This window comes from Rissa tridactyla, chromosome 9, assembly GCF_028500815.1.
Source record: "Rissa tridactyla isolate bRisTri1 chromosome 9, bRisTri1.patW.cur.20221130, whole genome shotgun sequence".
NCBI lineage: Eukaryota > Metazoa > Chordata > Aves > Charadriiformes > Laridae > Rissa > Rissa tridactyla.
Genome location: NC_071474.1, coordinates 20,147,267 through 20,168,176, shown reverse-complemented (window position 1 = coordinate 20,168,176; position 20,910 = coordinate 20,147,267). Strand labels below are relative to the sequence as shown.

The 20,910-nt window shown below is 43.3% G+C and overlaps 1 protein-coding gene and 1 long non-coding RNA gene across 3 annotated transcripts in view; both read left to right on the top strand.

Moving 5' to 3' along the window:
- Positions 1-220: 220 nt before the first annotated feature.
- LOC128914460 (uncharacterized) lies at positions 221-4,047 on the top strand. The gene is made up of 3 exons (XR_008468308.1): positions 221-1,393; positions 1,919-1,968; positions 3,675-4,047. It is a non-coding gene; the product is annotated as an uncharacterized LOC128914460 (long non-coding RNA).
- Positions 4,048-4,233: 186 nt separating this feature from the next.
- DAPK2 (death associated protein kinase 2) overlaps positions 4,234-20,910 on the top strand; it is a 56,381-nt gene continuing 39,704 nt past the window's right edge. The window contains exons 1-2 of one of the 2 annotated variants that reach the window (XM_054213410.1): positions 4,234-4,664; positions 12,885-12,982. In XM_054213410.1, coding sequence (XP_054069385.1) covers positions 12,906-12,982 — 77 coding nt within the window. In that variant the 5' untranslated portion in view covers positions 4,234-4,664; positions 12,885-12,905. The remainder of the gene's footprint in view (positions 4,665-12,884; positions 12,983-20,910) is intronic. The other variant, XM_054213411.1, reaches the window with a different exon arrangement.

The following is a 20,910-nucleotide window of genomic DNA, read 5'->3' as shown; positions in this document are numbered from 1 at the left end:
TTTTTTTTTTGTGATAACAGATGGAAATAACTGCAGGTGTCATCAGAACCAAACAGTAGTAAAGCTGGTGTGTTCATCTGATAATGTGATTTGAGAGCCTCTATAGAGGAACATATATGCAAATTTGGCTTTGAAGCATGAAGATGTGAACTTTTAGAGATGTTGCAGGTGATGCTGACTGGGTAAATTAGCGATTGGTGTCCTTGGTTTCTTGGGAGAGGAGGGAAGGGGAGGGGAGATTAAATTTGCATGAGCGTTCACAGGGAATGGGCTTCCTAAGAAACATGTGTTTGTATGGTATCTCCTGACACCAAATGCCTCTTTAGTAGGCTTGGGCACTCATGTTCTGCTAAAGCCTTTGGTAGCCAAGTGCATAATTGCAGATGCTGTGAAAATTTAAGACAGTACTGAATTAATTTGGAAATCTCAATGTCTGTCAGATACAATTTTTGCATTTTGATTTTACCTTGATTCCCTTAAAGCGGCTATCAAGTACCTCAGCTACTTCAGATAGAAAACTTAACAGCTACATGTTTGTAAAGGGAGGAAAAATAAGAGTTGGGAAAAAATCACTTTAATTGCGTGTCCAAGCAGATCTTTCATAGTAGAGGTGAGTAGTGCACAGTTCTTGTCCTCTGGCTCTGCCACAGGATGGCAAGCTCTTAAGAGTAGATATTGGCATGGTTGGAAATATGCTCAAAGGGGTTGCAAAATGGGATAGAGAGCAGCAATTGAGGCAGAACATGACCGTGGCCTAAGGACCTTCTGTGCTGTACACTGAAAATTCAATTCAAAGGAATAAACAGAAAATTCTGGGAAGAGAGTACATAGGGAGCAATGTCCTCACTTGGACACTTGGCATATTTAGCTTGAGTAGGTTGTGTTGCCCCGGCAGCTGCTGGGGCCTGTTAAAGAACAGCTGAGGGTCCTGTTTTCTCCTTGGGACTGAGCCTGAGACATCTGTTCTTGGTGGAATTGCAACACGGATGCGAGTGTGGCTGATGCATATGGCTGAATTACATTGTTAAATACCTTATTCCTAAGAAACGCATTAACTGAGGAAGGTGTGTGTGTGTGTGTGATTCTGTGATAAAAGCAGCTGGCCTACTCTGAACTGAGACCGAATACCTGCAGAGTCTCACTCTGTTCTGCTGCCTCAGAGATGCAGAGAACATGCTGCAGTCTGCTGGTATTCCAGTATATCAGGTGTTCATTCCGTGGGATTTTCAGAAGTGCTAAACATAGCTTCCTTATCTGCAGCTCCTTGACCTTGCTGGAAGCGGAATCCATGTAGTGCTGAAGCTTTAAGAATTCCCACACATGAAGTACATTCACTCAGATAATGCAAAGGAAGGGTGTGCTCTGCTTTGGAAGTTTCCCCCTGGAAAAGAAGGTAAAAGGTTCAACCACAAGGAAGTTAGTAGAGTGGTGTTTTCATCGTGATACTATGCTGTAGAAGCCATGCTTTACAGTTATAGCCAGCTTCAATGCTAGCTTTTCAGATGATTAGATAGAAAGCAAAACTCAGGACTATATACTGAATGTGATATTAAAAAACTAAATAGTTATTTAATAAGAAAACTATCTATTCTCTACCCTAAATTAGTCTGGGGTGTTGTAAATTAAATAATTAAAACATTCAACACTAGAATATACCTGGGAAATTAAGATGACTTTTGGCCTTAATTATGATGACTTTTGCCTTAATTAATATACTCCTGGCCTTGAGTGACTGCATCCTGCCTATGTGTTTCAAAAGAGGTGTACCTTTTGTGGGTACAAAACAGTTACATTTTTGCAGTAAGCTGCCTCTAAGTCTTCGGCTTTGAGCTGGTGAACTGACTCAGTTGTGTCTTCAGGCATTGTGATTGGTGATTAAACTATGAAATAAACTATTTACCTGTTTTTATTAATGCAGGTGGTATTTTTCTGGTATTTAAGCCTGGGACTCCCCCTTCAGAACACATGGTATGGGCTTCCTTCTTTACCACTTCCTAAAGCAGACTGGTAAATGCATGGCTAGCAGACACTGCAGTGTTTGCTTGTGGTGCCTGCTTCAAATGCTACTCAAGCTTTGTCCTGTGCTGCACCTAAAGGCTTTTGCCCTGATTGCCAAAGATGTTACAAAGAAATTTGAGTTAGTGTTTTAAGGGAGAACAACTAAAGAACCATGCAGAACCTGTATTTTGGCTTGCAAACCCTATGGATGTGGCATCAGGGATGAGATTCAATCTACACTTGCTCTTCTTGGGGACCTTGCAGGGCTGGCCAGCAGATACTAAATTCAAATTGGGGTTATTCAGGGCCTAGGGAAAGCTTGTCCTGATTTGAAAAGCGGTTGTGGCCTCTCAGGGCAAACCATGCTGTTTTTTCCCCTTCCTTGCAGCTAGGAGCAAACGAAGGAGGTGGCCTTCCTTGTGTGCCCTTTCCTCTAAGAGGATTGCTGTGACTTTCGTGTGATCATGTCATGCTGTAGAACTAAAGGCGAGGAATGAAACATCTTTATTTTCCTTTCAAATGGTTCTGAGTTCTTCCACTGCCCTTTGAAACCTTTACTATTGCTCCCATTCCCTGTCCTCCACCCTGTGTAATATCAGATGCAGCCACTTTCCTTTCGGAATTGGGAGGGCAGGGTGGAACTCCTGGGCTGTGGACACCGCACCTGGGGTGGGTGAGCAGGGGCACAGTTCAGTCCTCTTCCCTTGGAACAGGGCTGAAGCCAAGTTTCTTTTTAACTATGATAATAAAAAACACTGCCTTTAGGCACTTGCCTAGTATAAAACTACTTTTGAGTTCATCTGTCTTTGCAGCTTATTGCAATGGAAACTGCCTGCCTATTTATGTATGATAATTTGCCATAGCTGTGCGTTATCTTAACCACATACAGAACTGAAAGTGAAGGCAGCCTGGCTTTTATATTTGATTTTGAAGGTGTGGATGATCCCACATCATTCCTCATTAACAAATGTTGGATATTAACTTGCCCAGAAGAAATTTAAGGAGACCAAACAGTATTTATTGCAATTACAGTCTGCCAAATTAAGAGGGAGAAAGTCTAGTTTTACAGGTTTTGGGAATGTCTTCAGGATAGGAGAGTAAACAGATGAAGGATGTCGTTGTTGGTAGCCAACGTTTGGTCTAGGGCAACTTGGAAATCAGTATGGCAAATGTTTGTTATAGTAGTGCATGTTAATGCATTTTGAGATCCACAGTGAGGACTGGAAACATGTGCCGTTCATTCTGTCACAGTGGTTTCTCGAAACAGCGGGGAATTTCAGTGGGTAATGTTTGAGTTTCAGACCACAGAATAAACAATACAGGCTTGTATTTAAGGCTTGTATAGGATATAGAACAAGGTTTATGCAAATTAAGTGTCTTTCTAATTAATTCACCTCCCCAGCCTTGTTTCCTTGGTATTGTTTTCGTATATCCTGAACCTCCTAAAGCAGAAGAAATTGGGTCCTACGTCTGAGGTATTATCTAATCAGCCTCAGAGAGCTGCGATGGTCCAGAAGGCTTTGGAACATCTCAGATGTGTTCATGTGGGGCTGTCCCTTCTCTTAGAGTTGCTTGCCCTCCGGGCTGCCCAGGGGCAGCATGTTCATATCAAAATTTGATGCCACGTCAGGCAGCCATTACCTTTGACTGGATTAAACTTTCTGTTCTCGTTGCAGAGTAACTCAGCTTGACCACCAATGAAATGGAGCACAACTGAATAAACAAGCGAGGACCGTGTTTGGTTTTGAGATGCTGGGACCTGTTGATTTCTGGAATAAATAAGGAGTTTGTATTGTTGTATTGGATTGCTGGTGGAAAACTGGGACAATATGAGCTATTTCACTAAACTTTGGACCAGTTGCTAACCAGGAGAAGAGGACCTGACAGGGCTCGGGGGCGATGCCCGGGTGAATGACTCTGCCCTGGCTGGAGAAGGAACCCCGCTGGGGTTACCCTCCTGGGTGCCCTTCACCCAGGCCAGAGCTGGGGGCTGCGGAGCCGGGCGCAAGGCCGAGGTGGAGCGCGGTTCTCTGCGTTGGTCCCGCCATTTCCTTTCAGTGAGGCGGCTGAGGGCCAGGGGACCCCTCCCCGCCGCTCCCGGGACCCACCCGCCGCCTGACGGGGCCGCCCTGGGCGCGGCGGCCCGCGAGGGGGCGCGGCGGATCCCGCGGCGGGGCGCGGAGGCCGGCGGCCCCTCCTTCCCTCACGCCCAGGGGCGGGCGGCCGGTCCAGCCCCGGCGGCTCCTCCGGTGAGCAGCGCCGGCGGCCGGCGCCGCCCCCTCAGCCCCCTCCCGGCGCACTTGGCGGGGCGGCCCGGCAGGGACCCTGCGCGGAGGGAGCCCGACGGAGGCGGGCGGGCCGTGCTCGGCGGTAAGTGGGCGCTGCGCCTCCCTCAGACGGAGGCGCCCGGAGCGCTCCGCGGGGCCGGGGGTCCCCTCGCTGTCCTTCTCTCCCCCCGTGCCGGCTTCGGAGCCGCTTTCACCATGTTCCCGTTCAACCTCCCGTCGCCGTCGGAGTCCTGAGGCTGAAGTACCGCAGCTGCGAAGCCCGTCTGGCCGCGGCAGGCTCTGGGGAGCCCGCGGGGCCGCCCCTCGCCGCCGGTCCTTCCTCAGCGTGGGGGACGAGTGCCGGGGTCTGGAGCTGGGCCGTGGGGCCCCTGCCTGCAGGTGAGTCCGGCGGCTGCGGTGCGGGTCTGTCAGAGGTGCTCGGGTGGCGGCTCACACTCGGTCATCCCGCCCGCACAGCGTTTTTGAGGGTGTTTGCAGCTCGGATTGTGTGTGCTAGCTGTTGCGTTGCCGCTGGCCAGGGGAAAAGGCAGCTGCCCGTATTATCCCCTCAGTCAGCAGCTGTCACGTACCCCTGAGCAGGTCCCGCAGGGGCTGGGGAACACAACAATTTCAGAAGTATGCCGCTCGGTATTACATGCCACTTGGTCTGGCATTGTTTCAGCCCAAAGCCATCGGGGATGGTTGGTCCTGGGCTCACACCTCAGCTCACTGATGTCGTTCAGCAAATGCTGTGTGACTTCGTCATGTTTATCCGTAAGTTCCTTCCTGCTTTTTCCCTCAAACAGCTTCACTTGGGGGCTGGTTGGTTCCTTAACACCTGCTCTCCTGGGCAGTTGGACGATGCAGCACGGTGGGGGCTGGTTGGGCCTGGCCTCATCATTTTAGGGGACAGTCAAGAATGAAGGTGTGAATGAGAGGGTGGAAACATGTGGCAATTGCTCCTGCTGTGGCTGGTCAGTCACCAGCTGCCAAAGGACCAAAATCGGCACACTCACCTGCTCAATGAGTGGGGAAAAAGCTCAACTCTGACCCTCTCTAGAGGTGACTGTTCTGAAGCACTAGTAGGTTTCAAGACTTTTCTATCTCCTTTACCTGCTTGTGCAAGAAACATAGATTGCACGGGCTAGATCTCGCTTGGCTTTGGGGCAGTGATGTGTCTGATCTGCAGTAAGAATCCTTGAAGGCGCCTGTGGGACGGGGCGCGGGGCTCTGCGATGCCACGCCAGCGTGCCTGGCATTGCGGGCTTCCCCCTGCGCCCCGTCTGTCCAGGCATTCGCACCAAGCTCATCGCTCAAGCACGCCAGGGCCTGGGGATCAGTTACAGCGGCAGCCCTGGCAGTTAGCTGTCTGCTGGGGAGCCGTAATTAGCTGCAGAGCTAACGCGTTTGGTACGTACGCTTGAAGTGGGGGCTTGGAAATGCAGTCTTTGGTCATTCCCATACGTGTAATTACTGCAGAGTAAACCTGGGTGGTTGAAAGGGATCCCTTGAGAGTTAGTGGCAGGAACTATGATTCTATAATGGGACAGAAGTGCTCAGATATTGGGTGTGTTTTATGTCCCTTATAGGCACACAGGTAATGATAGCTGCCTCAATTTTCTGACAAATTTTTTTAAGCTATTGTTTCTGACGGGAAAATATTTAGGTGAAAATAAGGGTTTGCTGAAATTAATATAACTTTTAACTGTGCTTTGATTATTTGAAAGCAGAGGGTAAAAATTACTTGTTTTTTTGCTGTTACAATTGCTTAGTCTTTTCAAGGACAAAAAAGAAGAGAAAGAAAGGGGATGAGATGGGTGAAAGAGGAAAACATTTTAATGCTAATAAAAATCTGATTAGTTTTAGCATAAGGCATCAAAAATAGAAGACAATATCACCTGAATTTGTTTGGTGGGCTTGGGGTTTTTTTGGTTGGTTTGGGTTTGTTTTTTGTTTGTTTGGGGGGTTTTGGTGTGTTTTTGTTTGCTTGTTTTTTGTGTTTTTTCTTTTTCTATTTTTTTTTTAAATTACTAATTTAAAATAGTCCAGTTTTGATTCTAAATTGTTTTGGTAATTTTTCGGTATTAAAAAATACCTTATAAGAGAAGTTGTTACTTTGGTCTGGTTTAATGTGTTTTTGATTTTACTTTAGTATAACTATTGTTTTGTAATATAAAAACATGCCACAGGGGATGCTTCTGAGTTTGGCAGAGGATTTAGTGATTCAGCTGATGTCAGGTGTACTTGAGAAAGTAAGATTATTCAGCTATTACCTCAGTCAGTTGAAACTGGTTTCCTTAGGGTAGAAGATACCCTAAGGAAAAAAAATGCAAGGCCGGTGACAAGCCAAATAATCCAACAGTTTTTTTCTCACTTCTGTTTTCTATAATCCTGCTCTCATTCAGTGGTGAGTGGACATTTATCATGGATTTCACATGTGTAGACCAGTCATTGATTGTCAGATTATTTGGTGATGACAGGCCAATAATTAACCCATGCAGGGAAGCCTTTTTTAAAAGAGAGAAATATAACTTAACCTTCTTCTGCTCCTCTTAAGGCAGATTCTGTTACCCTCTTCAGAAGAGTTGATTTCTTTAGATTAATTTCCTTTACACACAGCACAAGCTGCACTAAAAAGGCACTTCTGTACTGCAGTAAGAATATCTACATCCAGAGTTGGTACTGATATAAAATACATGTCTTTAAATATATGCCTTAGATCACAATGGCGAACAGTGTGATTTCTTAGGGTAAATAAGATCCGATTTTAAGGTATGACAGAATTTAGGAACGTGAAGAGATTAGGCAGGAAGTTTCTAGTGCCTGAAACTGTAATCTCGGAGGTCTGTATTCTGTTTCTGGTTTTGCTACGGCTTTGTTACATGTCTGTAGGAAAATCATCTGCATAGGACTAACAATACTTTGACACCTTGCGGTATTTGGGATGTGTAAAGGGGAGCTGGGTACAGGTGTAGTATCATATACTATACTATGGAGCATCATTATGTAAACATGGTAAGTAATATCAATGCTGAGTAGAAGCTGGCCTTTATATTAAACACTCACAGCTAGGAATCCTAGAGCAAAGAGACCGATGTAGAAGACATGGCCCCAACATGGGATGGTTGAGGAATAGACATGGCGTGTTGTATGAAAGAATACAGAAGGCTGTCTTCTCTGCGGAGCTTGCCTTGGAGCTCTTAAAGCTCTGGTCTGATCCAAAACTCACGGTAGCAGATTCCACCATCCTCCTGGTTTTAATGAATTCTGGTGCAGGCCCTAAGAGATTGGAATTGTCCTGACTCATTGTATTGCGATACTCTTTGGGCACATGCCCCAGAAACGTTAGCATAGAGAGTGTATCAGAAAACAAAGTTGATTGTTGCTATTCACTCAGATCATGAATGTACAACTTCTTTGTCTGAAGGAGTCAAAGATGAATGACCATCTCTAATTCAGTCTGCTTTTTCTGACCAGCACAAGGAAATCGCCATCTGACTATAGAAAAAAATTAAGGCTCTCATTCCTCGGTTGATATACTTGTGCTCCGTACTTGCAAACGGGGTCCAACAAAGACGTTGTGGTTTGAATGTGAAGTCACCTTAGTTTCCTAAGATCAGTATATAATATCAGGGGAGGGTTATGTTTATGCTTGTGAATGGCATTTTTATTTCAGATAAATTTTAAGTGTGTGAAGGTTATCTCTTATTATCTTATCCCCCTTATGCCGTGTACTTGCTAATGACAATTGTCTTGGGTCATCGGGTGTATGATCTATTTTGAGCATCTGCTAACTGTGGCTGCTGGGTGAAAGCCAGGGAGAGAGATCTGCAGAAGTAATGAGAGTGGAAGGCAGGGTAAGATAACGTGAAGGGATAGACATGGGAAACACCAGCACATGAGAGGTCTGAACACTTTGGAACAGTTTTGTGTTCAGTCTTCAAAAACAAGGCTCTAGGCTGACTTGGATGCTTGAATGCTTCCTTGCCATTGAGAGTAAGCTTGCTGGTTTGACCTTTGTAGAACAGGGGTCTAAGGTAAAAGATCAGCAAAAGGGAGGAGAATTTTCTGGTTATTTTTGAGATAATGTTGCGTGGATTCTGTGCATCTGCAGAGATATGTATGTTCTTTGGAGGATGCTGGGAAATGAGTAAACTTGTCAATCAAACATAAAGTTCTCAGAGGCATGTTGGGTGGGTTCCCCATTCTTAAAGCGATGTTTTTAACTTGTTCTTCTGAATGACAAACTCTCTCTCTTAAAACAATGGTTTTCTTTTAGGTGCATTTGCATTAATGCTATTCATAGACACGTACCTTGGATTCTGATGAAGGGAGTAGTCAGCTTGAGGGATTTACAGTCTTTGGGCAAGTCTCAGCAGTATCTCTTAATACATGGGCATTTTCCTGTACTTGGCTTTTGCATGTGCTCAGAACTTAATCTTGCAATTCAGGATGAGCAAAAGGTTTGGGGTTTTCAGCAAGGCTTGGCTCTGTCCTTTATTTGCTTTTTCTGAAGTCTGTAGGTGTTCAACTAGGTTTTGCACCAATGCTTCAGAAAACCCTGCTCTGAACGATTGTAAGCAACATTATATAAACTTAGCATGGAGCGAGTAGCTCAGTGATGTCATTCTCGATAAATGCTACTAAAGCATTTATTGACTGTAGTTTCAAGCCCTGAGTAATATTGGTCCATGAGCTTTCCCTGAGATTATGAAAGGTTTCTTGAGGAATACAATAATTTGCTTACAAAGCAGAATTTGAGTTGTTTGTTTTTATTGAGAGGAAAAAGGGACATTTTTGTCGCAAGCACGAACGTGGCTTTGGGAAGGGAATTAATGAGCAAAGTAGCAGAACAGTTCATCTGGCTTCGTCTTGAAAAACCCTGAAAATATAGGCAAAGTAAGGGTCATCCAGAAAACATTTGAGAAAGTACAGGAATGGAAAGTGGAAGTGGAAAAAAACCAACCACCAACCCCACATTGTAAAGCATCTAGTCGAGGCTCACCAATGCAAGTGTAGATTTCTGCAGTATGCTTTAATAGTGCTATAGTCAGCGTCACAACCTGTGTGGTTTCTGTCATTTGCCCTAGGTACTGGTTAAGAGAGGTCATCACTAGAGCACAGTTATACAGGAAGGCATGGGAGGCAAATTGTCTCCACTGCAGAGTTTTGAAACTGGGGTTTGAACTGGTTTGTTAACGAAAATGCAGTAGGCCCCACAGAGCCTTTAAGAGAGCTGTCAAATCTGCAGTGGAGACCTCCAGCAAGGCTGCTATCGAGGGTGTGAAAGCTATTGCTAGGGATACCTTGCACCTCCCTCTCCTCCATCAGGTGCCTGCAAGCATCCGTCGTGCAGGGAAATGGTAACTTCTTCTGAAATGCAGCAGAAATGGATGTGTTTTGGTCATACGACAGATGCGTGTCAGTCATGTCATATCACAGTATGCATACTATCCCATGAGGTGCCCTTCAAAAAGGAGAGGACGCGGTTTTGATGTACAGCTGAAATATTTCCCATCATCTGATGAATGAAGCAGTGGATCTCTTGTGGAGAGGGAGTGAGGCTTGCCAGAATAATGCATGTGCCCTGTATCTCCTCCATTGTGGAGGAGGGCAGGCTGTATGGTGGGTGTAGGCCTTTAGAATCTCCCCAACTAATGAATACATTGTGAAAGGGAAAGGAATGAAGGGAAATTAATCACGGGTCATGGAATCACGGAATCTTCAGAGTTGGAAGGGACCTCTAGAGATCATCTAGTCCAACTCCCCTGCTAGAGCAGGGTTGCCTAAAGCACATTACTCAGGACTGCATCCAGGCGGGTCTTGAAAATCTCCAGAGAAGGGGATTCCACAACCTCCCTGGGCAGCCTGTTCCAGTGCTCTGTCACCCTCACTGTAAAGAAGTTTTTCCGTGTATTTGAACGGAACTTCCTATGTTCTAGCTTGTGCGCATTGCCCCTTGTCCTGTCACTGGGAACCATTGAAAAGAGCCTGGCTCCGTCCTTAAACCCACCCTTTAGATACTTGTAAACATTAATCAGGTCCCCCCTCAACCTTCTCTTCTCCAGGCTAAAGAGTCCCAGCTCTTTCAACCTTTCCTCATAAGGGAGATGCTCCAGTCCCATAATCATCTTGGTTGCCCTTCGCTGGACTCGGTCCAGTAGTTCCCTGTCCCTCTTGAACTGGGGAGCCCAAAACTGGACACAATACTCCAGTTGTGGCCTCACCAGTGCAGAGTAGAAGGGGAGAATGACCTCCTTCGACCTGCTGGCCACAGTCTTCCCTATGCAGCCCAGGATGCCATTGGCCTTCTTGGCGACAAGGGCACACTGCTGGCTCATGGATAATTTGCTGTCTCCTAGGACCCGCAGGTCCTTCTCCTCAGAGCTGCTTCCCAGCATGTCCGCCCCTAACCTATACTGGTGCTTAGCATTTTTCCTTCCCAGGTGCAGGACCTTACACTTGCTTTTGTTGAACCTCATTAGGTTCTTCTCTGCCCAGCTCTCCAGCCTGTCCAGGTCACGCTGGATGGCAGCACGGCCCTCTGGAGTGTCGGCAACCCCTCCCAGCTTGGTATCATCAGCAAACTTGCTGAGGATACACTCTGTCCCCTCATCTAGGTCATTAATGAATATATTGAACAAAATTGAACCAAGTATTGACCCCTGAGGGACACCACTGGTTACAGGCCTCCAACTGGACTCTGTGCCGCTGATCACAACCCTCTGAGTTCTGTCACTCAGCCAGCTCTCGATCCACCTCACTGTCACCTCATCTAGCCCATACTTCCTCAGTTTCCTAAGGAGGATGTTATGAGAGACAGTGTCAAAAGCCTTGCTAAGGTCAAGGTAGATGACATCTACGGCTCTCCCCTCATCCAGCCAACAAATGGTTACAAAGTCCTCCTGGATCTCCATGTGCTTTGGCAATGGCAATCCAAAAGGATGCAGTGCACAAAGATGTTAAGTATATGATGAGAGCCATCACGGAATTACACAAAACTGTTACTAGAGGATGGGAGCAGGTACTGCTTCTCAGCTTATCTGTTGTGTAACTGGTGCTGAGTGCTAATAGAGGGACATCTAATTTTGTTGATACCCTTTTACTTATTGCTACTGTTTTTCGAAAGAGTGAATGTTATTCCCAACTAATATCCATGTAAGCGTTGATGCAGTAACCCTTCTGCTTGAAATAAAGCAGTCGAATAATTTTTGTCCTAACGTGTAGGTTTTGCTAACGTCAGCCAAAAAATATATGTAGAAGACCTAAGAGACTATTTCTATTCCTTTGAAGCAATAGAAGGAGCATACTTAGAAAGGAATTGAATTGATACTCAACATGCCTCTCATGGGTCAGAGGCCAATGGTTTATAAAAAGGGGAGAGGGAAAACAAAGCAGCCAGTTTTTTTCTTCTGAGGTGAGCGCGTGACAAAAGCTGTGTGCATTTTGACAAGTTGTTGGATTTTTACAATGTATTTGCTGCTTATGGTATATGCTTTTGTTAGAGAAAAATCTTAAAAAATATGTGGATTTCAACTTGGCAGGAACACTGCAATTGCTCTTTTGTACCTTGTCCTATTTTATAATAAGTCTGCTGACTTATCAAAATAGCTGCATCTTCTTGCAACACTGAATTGAGCATATTTCTAAAGGAGCAAAATAGAGCTCTGTTTGCTTGCGAAATATGCTTCACAGTGTGCCACAGTCAGACTGCTATTTAAAAACATGCAGGAGCTGTATAGAAATATAGAACCTGGAAGTCCCCAGTGCATCTGAAGCAAGCAGCATCTGGGATTCATAAGGAAATATACATTACGTTGAGAAGTACTGATATGCTGCTGAATCCTAGAGATGTGTGAGAATAACTGCGTGGCTCAGTGTCGTTAGATTTTATTGTGATGCTAGAGGCTACTTTACATGTCCTGATCTAGATTGTGGATGGTGTTTGGGCCAACAATTGTGTTCCGGAAACAAATTTTAGAGTTACACAGAGTAGTGCATGCAACAAATGCTGCTCATGGTTTTCTCATTTGAAACGTCTAGTGTGTGATGAAAGATGTTGCACTGAAAACTCTGTTGATGGAATCACAATGCCTTTTTGCAGCAGTAGTTCAGATTTCTGTTTGCTGTCTTGCCTATGTGCTTCAGAAACACTGCCTGACAGGAGACAAAGGAAGCTCTTGCCTTGTGGTCTCCTTGGGTTGTGGTCTGCCTGCTGACGCTTTAATGAAGCAGCCTGTAATGCTGATTCCCATGCTAGCTCTCTTTAGTGTAGTGTGGATGCTTTTTTGTCCATAAGTTTGTCAAATCATTAATTAATTGCTTTACTTCTATCACATTTATGTTTCAAAGTGTGTTCTGTGCTTCTGGTTAAGTATGTGCTCAGGTACTTTAGTGGGGGGCAAGAACCCTCTTCACTTATAGGTGGTCACCTCTTTCTAGATTTGGACCCTCGCTATTTGACTGAGACTGCTAAATTAATTCCTTTTATTGATCAATGGTAACTTTGGCCGTGAATGAGTTGCAGTGGATCCAAAGTGACTATGCCAGAAATGTGTTTTACCGATACTTTGCCTGTTGGAAGATTGTAATGAATGTCATTCTTCCTTAATATTCCAGTTGCATCATCTTTGTGTATCAATGAAAAGTACAACTATGGCTTTGTTCAAGCAACAGAAGGTGGAAGACGTTTATGAAATTGGGGAAGAGCTAGGAAGGTAAGTTTGTACTAATGACACCACACTATTCTAAAAGCTGACACATATTTGCCACATCTTAAAACACTGACTCTGCATGATAGCCTAGATCAATTGCAATATGTAACAATAGAAACACATCCCTTTACAAAAACTGCTCTTTGGATTATTTTTTTTTAAGTGTGCTAACCATTTCTCCTGTTTCTTTTCTTGCAAGTACGATAACAAAAGGTATGTTTACATTGTCTTTTGTAGATAGGTGTCATCTGTGTCTGTGCTTCAGTCTGAGTTCACCTGTCTGTTCTCCGAACCAGCTGGGAAACAGGAACCCATGGTGCTGTTGTCATAGACGCAGCCCTTTTGAACGGTGCTGCACAGCACTGTTGGTTGCAACTGGCTCCAAGCACTGACAGAACACATTCGTATCTGCCTGCAAAACACTGTGTATGTGTCCCTGAAAAGATTTACCTGTCAAAATTTCAGCTGGGATGGTTAATACCTGTATGTAGCTTTTAATCTACAAAGGCTTATCTGCAGGTATTAATTATAGGCAGAGTTAATGGGCAATTATCATACTCAACCATATGCACCTGCCTAAACACTCTGCTGGGTTTGTGAGATGGATGACACAGGGCTCCCCCAGTGACTTAGCAACATATAGTGCTCTGGGTGAGGATAGCTGGTTTCCATTCAGTGTCCAACCCTCCAGTGATATTCTTTTTAATATGCAAATAGCTAAATTAGGGCTGTACACATGTTGGCTTCTTTCCCAATGTCTGGCAGTTGGTTTTGATAAACGACTGTGTATGTGCAATTACCCTTTTTCAAGGGCCAATAATTTAGTTACATTAAAACACTTCAGTTGAATTTGTTTCCCTGCCAAATCTTTTTTTTTTTTTTCACTCCCAGCTGTTTCATCTTCAGAGTTGTTGAGAAGATTTCTCTTAAGGGGAGATGTTTTTTGGGGTTTGGTTTGTTTGGGTTTTTTTCATTCCCTCCCCGCTCTGGAAGGTCTCAACTATTAAATTTTCTGTAACTGCTTATTTTTGAGTATTGACTGGTCCTGAGAATGTCAGCCTGAAAGTGAAAATATGACAACAGCGAGCACTGTGTGTATGCAGGGTGTAAAAGGTGTGCTTTTTTTAACCTAGGAGGCCCTAGTACGTACTGTACAGTCAAACTTCTAAAATGAGAAACTGGAAACTGAGTATATTTTTACTTTAGTTCCTGATTTGGATTTGGAAATCCAGTGTCTTTTGAGATGATGAACCTCACTCTCCTCTTCAAGCTGATGATGGTTATTAGGCCTTTTGAATGGAGAAGTGTAGTTGAAACAACTTGGTAAAGGCTGGCCCCTGCTGTTTAATCTGCCTGAGAGGCCTCAGGTGGTAAAAGCCTGTGTGGTCCCAGCAGCCCTCCTCCTTTCCTGGCTGCATGTCCTAAAAACATGGTTGGCCCCAGGGTTATGCTGTGGAGCTGGTACTCACTACATGGCGGGTAATGGACTGGGTTTAGAGGAGGCTACACTCAGACATGGAATCTGAAATTGTGGCCTCTTTTAATGGATGTATTCTCTGCAAGAAAGACCTTTTCTAGATAAGCCAGAAGAAGGATTAAGTGTATACATGAGGAGGTGCCATCCTTGCATGACAGAGGGGTATTAAGCTCTACTACAAAACTGTGTTCTAGTTCCCAGCATTTTATGTGTTACACTTCTTGTAAATGAGAAATCTAAGTCTATTTGGTACTGGGATCTGTATGCAAAAGTGTTCCCTGAAAGACATGAAGGAACTAGACAAACTGTAACAACCAGACCTCTGCTGCTTGTTACGATTTTTCAAGGAAAGCCCTATAATTGTAAATTGTGAGGACAGCAAGATTGGAATTAGGTCCCTTACTTTAAATGCATCCAAGCTGTATACTTTATACGTGCCCGTGAACATAACGTCACACTCTCAGTGTATTTTCACTTTCAGATTTTGTGAGGACCTCTGCAAACCTCTTGTTTCAACTGTGTGCTATATGTCGAGTGTCACTGGGCTAACATGCCTCTATATCTCTGAGCAGTAATTACTGATTAGGGCCAGTAATAAATGATATCTGGCTTTGTTAGAAGAAAAATAACACATTAGACAGGTTGTGATGACTGAAAAGTCTTTTCCAAAAGTGACTGATAAAGGTGACTGAGAACCTGTAGGTGTATTTATTAGTTCAGTGTGTTTGCAACAAGCTGCTAGTTGCTGACAGGTACAGGCAGGTAAAAGGATTCATTTATTGTCATTCTGTCAACAAAAGTCACTTGCAAAATAACAGTTTTCAAACAATGTCTGTGAAGTGTCTGTCCTGTTCATGTCCTCCTAGCTGAGTTTGTGATTTCTTGAGAACAAAAGTATTCATTAATACAAGCCTGATGCTTGGTCTAGCTTGGATTCAGTCAGAAGTTAAAATACAGGATCTCATGGATAGAGCCAGCACCTGTTCGTTTGAGTCTTTGGACAGTACTTAGGGAAGGAGGATGCTATTGTATACTGCAAGTGCTCCTTTGCAAAGCTTAGCTATATCTGGTCTGGGGATGAAATTAGACCCTTCCTGTCATTGTGCAGTGTTGAAGGTAGCTGCAGCAAGGGCTCTTCAGATCCAGCTGTATCAAACCCTGCAAACGGCGCATTTGTGGACTCCTCAACCAGATCATTCTCAGAATCACTGCTGAGCTAGAAGCAACTTAAAGGATGCTGGAAATGCAGTTGTTTCCTCTGCCAAGGCAGTGGTGTGAGAGAAAACCCTTTGCAGAAAGAGGGAGCAGGTTTTCCATAGCTGCAGCTGTGTGCTGTAACTAGTTGCCTAGCTCCAACTTGAGGGAACCTCAATCTTTCAAATATTAATCTTAGGTTTACACCTCTGTTGCTCAACTTCTCCAGAGGGTACATACAGGGAACGAGAAGTCAGGCATGTGGCATTAGAGAAAAGAAGTTCCTGAATCGGTTGGTTTGTTCTAGCAGCTATACTTGGTAAACTTAGCATGGCTTGTGCTGAATGAGTGCAATAGTTTATTATCATATATGTATATTTAAAGTTACTTCCTGCAAGATAATATCAGTTGGTTTTTAAGTGTGAAGTCTCTGGGGACTGAAGTTCTCTAGTGATAGCTGAAAGGGAGCCTAAAAAGCGGAGGAGCCTCTAGAGTGAATTTAGCAAATTTCAACATTTTAAAATTAAAAAAAGAAACCTTTTGAGATCTACAATGCAGCTTCTGGATAGAGTATTCAAATACTAATTTTTTTTTCGTTTTTCAAAATTTATAAGAGAAGGGGAGAGTTTAGAAAACTTAACTGAAGATGAATACGTTATAGGGATATTTATTGTCCTCAGTTACATTATTTAGTCTGGAAGTGTAGAAGAGCTAGAAAGCAATGTGGTATAAAGTAATTGGTGCCTGCAGAGGTATTAGAAGATTGTCTTCTGTTTCCCCTTCCCCCGAGGGCAGTAGATTGTATGTTTTGGGAGTACTTTATGCAGTCCTCCCAGGCATTTAATGCTGTCACTCTTTGAAAGCATCAGATTTTCTGGCAGATTCAGTTTCTTTCTGTGTCTGAGATGTTGATCAAAACTAGATACTTCAAAAAATTATTTTCCATAGAATGTTTTCAAAATGTATCCCTGCTCAAATATGAGTTTATGTTGCTAAATGTCACTTTTATTCAAGAAATGGTAAACTGCATCCTTTACCATTGATTTTAATAATCTTCGTTAAGAAGCCTAATAACAGTTTTGCCTGTTTTGAGGAGGATCCTGGCATAAGCCATTTGCAGGAATGTTTGTAGCAGATCACTCTAATGGCATGCCAAAGCAATGGACTCGCTTCTTGAAAAATACGAGGAAGTGAAAGATAACGACTTCTTGGGAATATGCAGCAGGTCAAATAACCGCTTGTTCTTGCGGGAAAGGAGCTGGCAACAAGAGAGAACCAAGAATGGGAACTCTTAAATTGAGGCCAAAGCAGGCCAAGAGAAGGAACAACTGGCCTGCTGAGCTAGTGGTATAGTTTCCAGGAAAGTGGCAGCAATAAAGATGACTGGACAGCCTTTTAATAAAATGTTTCAGGACTTGTGATTTGACTGGGTCATTCTGTCTAGCTGGACAAAAGGAGTTCTTGTACAAACCTGCAGAAGCCTTTTCCGCTTGTACTAGCAAACACTGACAGTGGTGATAGGTGCACAGAGAGTGCTAGAATTTCAGAAGTGTGCACTGTAATTCATAAAAGGTTGTACCATAGGGTCATTAATCTGTTACCTAAATGTTGCCAGCCAGGCTGTAGAGAGCTGTTGACATTTGTGCCTTTTGGGCAGTCTCACTGTTACATGTCAAGTCGGGGCTGAGGGTAGGAAGTGTCATGGAGCTTGTCTGGAAGTCTTTCATGACAGTGCCTGTTGAGAAAGCGTGTTCCTGCTGGGTGGTGCGGCAATGGCACTGCAGTGTCCTGAGACAGTGTCCTGCTCACTGCAGCTCAGCTCCCTGCAGCGTGCAAGGACTCAGATCATGCTTAACAGAGACAAACCTTGGAGTGATGTTTCTGGGTCAGAAAGTTCGCCCCTTTCCTTCACTATTATCCTTTCACTGTAGGGAAGGGGCTCTGCATTCCTCCACCTCCCATTCCAGTTTCTTGCCTCAGTAACTGGGAGCTATGCTCATCTCTAGCCTCTCCTTTCTCCAGCTTTTTTCTGGCTTTGCTGTGTTTTCTGCAGAGGTAGCATACCAGATGCATAGTAGTACCAGAATTGATCTTCGTAGGAAATCAAGACTATGTCTTTCGTCATGCATGAGAAACAGGAAAAGCATTTTGTTCGCTTGCTAGTTTGAAATCCCCTCCGTTGGGAAATACAGACAGACAGTTGCAGCATGGCGGCCACTGAGGAAGGCAGCTGGGCATGTCTTCAAAATTGTAAGACCTTTTCTTCTAACAAGAAAAACAAGTAGGGCTTGCTGAAGTTGTGGAAACTAGAGTACCGAGATGGCTGCTTTCAGCGGGGTCCTATGCCTGAAGAGTTCCTAGAACCCCAAGTTAATGTCTGATTAGTGTAGAAGGTGACATAAACATGAGTGGATTGGGTTTATACTGTGGAAATTGATTTTACAGCAAGGCTGTGACATTTTTCTGCATGTTAGGATGGTTTGCATTTCACTTTGTGGAATTTTCTGCTGTATACGCTCCAATATCACTATCTAGGTGTTTCCTTATGTTTCTTGATTGTTTGGTTGGTTTTTTTTGTTTGTTTTTTTTTTTTAATGACTACATTGGGTTTCTTCTGCATTTTATTCTCTGCAGAAACGTTGAAGACTGATGAGTGTCCAGCTCGCCTATTGCTTTCTTATTTGGAGTCTAAACTCTTAGGGATATGAATTGTCTCTATATATGTACATTTTTAGCATTGAGGTTGCTGGGTTAGTGAAATCAATATGTTACTGTAGGAAAAGTTATTCATAATATAGAAAAAATCTCCCACATTTCTGCGGCTGTTCATTTCTCTACTGCTGCTTGAATTTACAAGCGTCTGGTGAATAGTAGGAGAGAAGCAATGGTACTTTCTGTCACTGATGTGCTAAACCAAAGGTCATTTTGATGAGCAGGTAAGTTATTCCTCCTGATTTCCCCTTCTTGCCCTGAATGATCTAGTTTGGTTTTAAAAGCTTTTAGGATTTGTTGAACTCCAAGTCTTCAGTGTTAAGTTGTGTGGAGGCGGGCGAAACTCGTGTATCACATGTAGTAGCTGATTTTTGTCACTTGGATGAACAGAAAAATATGTATTTGATGTGATGGAGGCTTCTGTTATTTTTTCATGGTGGTAGCATTCTTTCAGGCTGCTTCTGAATAATTATATTTTTTCCTGCATCTACGTGACAGTGTTTCATGTTCTGAAGGGATTTTTAAATATATGGAATTTTGATTCACTCTGATCTTCAAAGGGATTGATAGATTTATTTTTTTTTTCCTCTTTGAATAATACTTCATTTTTTTTGTGTAATTGTAGTTCAGGAAAGTCATGTTGTACATACCCACTCTGCTAAGGAACAAAACAGGTGCATGCATTACATGTTTACTTTGGTTGAAGTTGTTCCCTTTTGCATTCTGTGTACCCAGGCCAGGAACAAATTTCAGATGATTCAGTCAATACCTTTATGCAAAAGGTAATCACAGTGATTTCTGTTGATCGGTTTGGACATAATCCAGCCTCCAATTTCTCAGCCCCTGCTGACCTGGGGTGTGATTTCGTGATTAAAGCCAAGCTAGATCTGCCCTCAATGGCCTACCATTCCTCCTGTAGTTCCCCTTCTCCAGCTACACATTCCTGCCTCCTCCCTGCCTTGTTTGTGGAGGATCATCTCTGCTCACTGAGACAGGTGAACCCTTTTTTTCTGGGTGAAGTTTAAAAAGACAGCAAATGCAACATATTTCCAGTGGTAATGGGACCTTGGGGCCTGGCACATAATCGCTGTTCTGACAGCGTAACTAGTAAATATTTATTTACGTCATGAAAACAAAAAGCAGAGATAACTGAGGTATTCTTTGCGGGGAGGAACTTGGAAATCTATGATAAAAAGTCATGTCACCTGGCTAGGCGGACTCTCCCGGGTAAACAGAGGGGTGTGATTGCAGCTAGAAAATTTACCCGTAACACACATCACACAGTGTGTTCATACCAGGATTTTTTTTTTCTATCTATAGAAATTGATCACTATTGCACTTTCTCAGACATGAACCTTAACTCTGGTCTTGGATTAATTCGTACTTTGAATTAATTCTTCAAATTTGGAAGAACAACCTTGTATTATTTTTTTTCCTGCAACACACAGAAAGCAAGTCTTTGCTTTTTATACAAAATGTAAGTTTAATTATTGAGCACTAACCAGCACCTCTCTTAATATTTCTTGTTACAAAATCTTACATGTCATGCATCTGATGTATATTAAATCTTCTGTTCAAACAGTTTTGGCATGTGGTACTTGGTCAACCCTCACTATGATTGTAATAGGTTGTCTGATAGTCACTTTTTTGGAATTTTTTTTTTATTCCTTCTAGCAGAGTGCTTAAAATCTTAGCTTTTTCCTTTTTAAACAGATTTCCTTGCTAGTTTTCAGTGTTGTTGCTTTCAACTGTTTCCAAAATCTTTGGTTCGTTACAGAAAGTGCAGAGAAAATAGTGGGAGGTTTTGTTGTTTGTTTTTTTCATAACAACAAAGCTGCTCTACCTACAGTAACTGAAAAGAATTGGCCTTGGTTATTTAGAACTGGCCTTGGCCTTACTTAGTAACGAAGTCACAAATTTTTTTCAAGTGAATTCCTTATTACCAGCATCCATCTTGATGATGGAAGTGATCTCAGTGTATTTCCTCAGTCTGTATCTGGCTTTCAAAGTATAATTAGAGCTGGATGACCCCAGTGGTAGTGCTCAGAAAGCTCAAATTCAGCAATGGTTTTAAGCACTGAATATTAAGCCTAATCCCAGTCTTTGCTTTTCCATTTCTGTATAAATAAAGCTATTTTTTCCACTTTGCATTGCAGTAAAGAGCAGATGGAAGTTTGAACAGCTGAGAAAATAGGCTGTGTATGGTATTCATTCCATGCTTTTGGAATGAAAAATGTTACTTAGGAGTAAAAATACACGTAAAATAAACATAGTGCAGCTCACCACTGGACTAACAATGATAAAGCATTGGACAAATTATTGCCATCTTATGCAGAATGGGGCATGCAGATACTTGTCTGATGGTCAAGCTTAAGTTAGCTCGCATGACATTTATTAATCATTGTTAAAACTCTACATCAGCGGTTTTGAACTGGAGTAAAAACCTGTTGTAATAGCTGATCATGACACGCAGTGATGCTTTGGTGAGGAGAGATGTATAAAATCACTGCAATAGCTAGACTTGTTCTATCTAGCGCCAGCATGTTTG